The sequence below is a fragment of the Sprattus sprattus genome, assembly GCF_963457725.1.
Source record: "Sprattus sprattus genome assembly, chromosome: 4".
NCBI classification, from domain to species: Eukaryota; Metazoa; Chordata; class Actinopteri; order Clupeiformes; family Clupeidae; genus Sprattus; species Sprattus sprattus.
In genome coordinates, this window is record NC_137923.1 from 31,720,375 (window position 1) to 31,725,374 (window position 5,000).

Here is a 5,000-nt window from a genome sequence, read left to right on the forward strand (position 1 = left end):
GACTCTTTCACCTTCATCACATGACACAGCACAAGACTACAAACTAGAACAAGCCAGGCACAGAATCAAAACACTTCTGCTGCAATGCAACGAATATCTTTTAAGGTCTGATGCCAAGTATCAGATATCCCGATGAAACTGGGGCCTTTTAAGCCGAGGTATATACCCTATTGGTTTGTTATGGTTTGTCTACACCTTTGTCAAGTTTTCTGTATGCGTAGATTCAAATAATGTTTATTTTAAGCACAGGCATACTAAACATTGAACCACCCTCCTGCTCTTTCCTTATATCAGTGATTCTTCAGTTGTTTAAGGGTCATTCCATACCAAATCAACTAGAAGTTGCCACCTGGCCCCCGTTCTCCAGATACAGACACAGGCAAAGCTTCAGAACCCGATACCAAAAGTAACACTGACTTCTTCTTGAGGATAGACATTTTTTTATTTTCTACTGTGGCTGATGTTCACCTGTAGAATCTGAATCTGAGTGCAAACAAATCTTTAATGATTACAAAGATAGGTGAAGTTAGGATTTAATGCAATCTGAATACATTTTTTCAGATTTCAGTGTACCATTGTAGTAAGAGTTTCTTCCACTGACAATGAATATTGGAATGCATTGTATTAAGTACCTACATGTTTTTTAAACAGCCAACATACTTTATAGAATTACATTTGGAGCTCAGGTGAAGGTCTAAAATAATAAAATAAATAAAATGACCCAAATATTTTGTAGGGTGCATAGGGTGAGTGTCGATGGTGGGAATTACCTAGAAACATTACAGTACAATTTGTGCTATTTTACCATGTACGTCATTTTCAGACCTTCACCATAAGTCCAAATCACATATCATCATCAGATATGTTCCCACAGAAGTGGTCCTTTTTCAATGTTTGTACTGATCTCAATATGTTGTGATTGAAAAACGAAAATGATATTGATTGAAGTCATCGAGCCACAAAGTTGAAGTATGGATCCAATAAAGATGTATATGTGAATTAATTATGAGCAAAACTCTCAACTTCAATGTTGTCCGAAAATGATACAACACACTTTGGACACTGCAAGAAGCCTTAATGTGCCTTAATTTCAAATTGCCAACTTTTTTACTTTTGGTGTTTGGCTTGTACCCATATCTGGGTATACATGAAAAGGACATCAGTATGGGTATACATGAAAGGTCATGAGGGAAAGTTTTCAGATTTTGGGTGGCATGGATTTGACATGCAATGACCCTTCAGCCACTGTCACTGTCCATGATCATTTTAGCACTGCTCCACACACCACTTTAAGTGTTTTCACTGATGGCCTCTCTGTCTCCATCTCCTCTTCAGGTGAGAGCTACGTATGTGCCTCCAATGAGCCTTACCGCAAGGTGGACTACACCAAGAATGTGAATCCTAACTGGTCAGTGGGTCTGAAAACAGGCACGTCGCGCTCTCTTTCATCACTCAGCGCCCTTAAGAGTGAGCACCATCGGGAGGGCAAGGACTTCATCAAGCCCAAACTGGTCACAGTCATCCGCAGTGGTGTTAAGCCCCGCAAGGCTGTCCGCATCCTCCTCAACAAGAAGACAGCCCACTCCTTCGAACAGGTGCTTAATGACATCACCGATGCCATCAAGCTGGACTCTGGAGCTGTTAAGAGGCTGTACACTTTGGAAGGCAGACAGGTAATAGCATCTCCTCAGCTTCTTGTTATATCACTATTTTATGTGACACAAAAGAAGGTCCAGTGGTGAGTACCGCAGTGCAGTTAATGCATTTATACACTTGCAGGGAGAGTGTGCATTCTCTGCTCTCATTCTTAACCCCTAGCTGTTTAGAGTGAGCTTCAGGCCCTCTTTGCTCTAGAGAGTGTAAAGGTGCTGTGTGTACCGCACTGTGTGGCGTGGTGTCCTCCACAGCTGTGTTAAGATGTTCAGAGTAAACAACTCCGCATCCACCAGGCTATGTAGGAGATGCATACTGCTTACTCCTAACAATCACATTTCTAACACTCATGTTCATGTTACTGATGGCCATGTGGCTATCATGTGACTATGAATGGCCATCTATACAAACGTAATTGCTGCTGCATATTGATGGGTTGATGTGGAATTCTGTTTTGAGATTGTGATGCAGAAGCATTGTACAGTTTTAAACTAAAACTAGCGAGCTCCCTACCTGAAAAGCACTACCAGCATCCCAGTTGGCACTTATACAAATTAGCTTGAATGCAACATAGTATCTTTAAGCGATCTTGTTGGTGAAGTGCTGTGAAGGATTTTCTTACTTTTTGGCAAAGGAACAACATTGCATTGAGCCTGGACGAGTAGTGGGAATGACAGATGTGTTCAGGGCCGCTGACAGGTTTGGCTGGGCCCGGGACAAAATTATCTCAATGCCCCCCCCCCCCCCCCCCCCCCCACAAAAAAAATCTAAAAATCTAAGGTTTTTTTTTTTGTTCCCAAAATTGTCAAACGCCGAAACACAACCACATAATTCTCTTGTGCAGCTCCCAAACACATGACGTCGGGATGACAAGCCCATTTATTACGGATAAACCAAAAGGATTATTTACAACTTTAATTGGATAGGCTATGGATATGGACTGAGTGAAGTTATGGCTTTCAGAATCATACCACAATAAAACTCACGCTATTGCATTCACTTAGCTCAGCTCAGCTCATTAACTGCACATTTCATCGACAATTTTTCACTTGACCAAGGGGAATCATGTCAAGGGTACTTTTATATATCGCCAGACCCGCGTGTATGTCCGCTGAACTTCCAGAGAATGTTTGGGGAACAAGGCGGAACCCATTCATCTGGCGAGTTTCAAGTTAACGGCAATCAGAAACTAAGGCTGAATCCCATTTCACCCCCTACCCCTTCGTCTTTCCCCTTCCCCTCCGTTTTGCGCGTTCATGTGGAGGGGTAGGGCTGTCCCAATTCACGTTAAGACAGAGGGGTAGGGGAGAGGGGAAGGGCTTTCCACCCCTCCAAACGGAGATTTTCCGAGGGCACACTTCAAACGGAGGGGTAGACGGATTTCCCTCAATGCATTGCGAACCCGTGATCATTAAAGAAGAAACATCGCGCGAGTCCATTTAAAAATGTCGGAAACAGCAGGGAAAGCATCACACAATGATGAAAGTATTTTCTTTGTAATTCATGATTTTAAAACTTGTTTGATGAAATGTTGCATTGTGTAAATAACAGCTGCAGGTGCCATGTTTGTTTATGTCTGGTGAGTGACAGCTGTCGCTCTCCGGTAACGTAACAGCTGACGCAGCGTACTGATGACGTACGTAAGTGTTGAAGGGCTATCCCAATTCGTAAGGCTAGAGTTTAAACCCCTTCGACTACCCCTCCGTTATGGCTCCGTTTGAAAAAGCGAGGGCAAAGGGGTAGGGGTAAGGGTAGGGGTGGAGATTAGAAATGGGATTGGGCCTTAGTTACAGGCTACCCCAAAATGTCACGTTTATAACCCATTTGTTACATCCAACTCTATCTAAATGGCAATTTCACATGTTGCCATGCCACTGGCTTATTTTAAACCATGAGCTGCGTTACACTGGCTGTAATTCAGCTGACGGGATGATTCTCAAATCAATTCAGCCTGATTGGAGTGCGCAGCGTGTGCCTGCCTGAAACATTTGATTTGGACATGGGCCTATTTGCGGGGTAATGTGCATATTCTAAGATTCAATTAGATATAGGCGTATGAAACACAGTGTAATAAAGCCGTTGTGGTTATCAAATTATTCAATGCCCCCTGTCTGTCTGATATTGATCTCCGTGTGACTTGCTCATGTGGTGCTGCTCTAATATGTTTGTCACGCCACCTGTCCCTGTGTTACTTGACGACGGGACTAAGTTGGCCGTGTCTTACCTGGCTCTGCTGCACAGCTGCCTTTACTGGTACCTGCAGCATCACCTGAGTCTTTTCTGAAATATTTATAAAGAGATCTCCTCAGGCTTTCGGCTTCTTCCTCTCTTTTTCGCCTTTCTTTCTTTTTCAGGGCTCCTGACTTGTGCATGTTGAATCGACTCGCGCACTGACCACTAATGGAATGATGTCGTCTTTTTTCTTCTCCAAAGACCAAACCATTTTGGCATAGGGGTGATAGGGGGTTATTGGCCATTTTTTCAAGGGCAATGAAGGCAAACAATCTAGGAATCATTAATTGAATGCAAATAAAGCACTTTTCTTCTCTAAATCAACACATTTTGAAGTATACATACAATAATTAATCCCAACTTCATGGGGGTCCAGTTATGGCCCCCCCCCCCATTCCAGGGCCAGTCCAGGGCCCGGGACAACGTACCCGTTTGTCCCCCCCTGTCGGCGGGCCTGGATGTGTTTATCTGTTATTCAGACAACCATATCCACAATTTAAAGATGATGCCACAAGTAGTTGCTCATAGAAAACACACCTCAAAGAGTGGTTTTACCTCACTGTTTGATAATAGAGAGAGGCTGCTCCTCTCGCCTGGGGGGGTGTCTCTAGAAATGCAGAGAGATAGAAAAAGAATGTCAGGAAAGGAGAGAATGACAAGGAAAAGAGAAGATGGAAAGATGAAAAAGAGAGAAATACTTGGGGAAAGCACAGAGGCAGAGAAACACAGAAGGGAGTTGGGGAATGGGTTTCCTTCTCCCCATGTTGTGGTCTCATGGGATGATGGGGGGAAAGCCTTGCCCCGAGCCAGCCATGCCTCCAGATGCAGCCAGTTTGGCGCATGCTGATGATGTCACCAGGGGATTTGGCCCCTCGCAGTCATGCATTATAATGAGGGAGCTCCAGGCTGTCTGTTAGGCACTGGTGTCTCTCCACTGAATTTCACAGGGAACCCTCCGGAATCCTCTTGCTTCCATCCCCACCTGATCCGTTGGAATTATGCAAAAGAGCACCTTAGAGGTGCCGAGTGAAAGCGAATAAAAAATGAATATGGTAATCCTTCTCAATGGCTCTACACATGAGACAGTGTAGCGTATTTCCCATTATCTCTGTCTG

At 43.9% G+C, this 5,000-nt stretch overlaps 1 protein-coding gene across 1 annotated transcript in view; it reads left to right on the forward strand.

The window, feature by feature from the left end:
• The window catches only part of dclk2a (doublecortin-like kinase 2a), a gene marked incomplete at its 5' end in the record, with an annotated part of 58,410 nt that overhangs the window by 15,228 nt on the left and 38,182 nt on the right, over nucleotides 1-5,000 (forward strand). Inside the window, one exon of the mRNA XM_080836688.1 lies at nucleotides 1,336-1,673. Coding sequence (XP_080692814.1) covers nucleotides 1,336-1,673 — 338 coding nt within the window. The remainder of the gene's footprint in view (nucleotides 1-1,335; nucleotides 1,674-5,000) is intronic.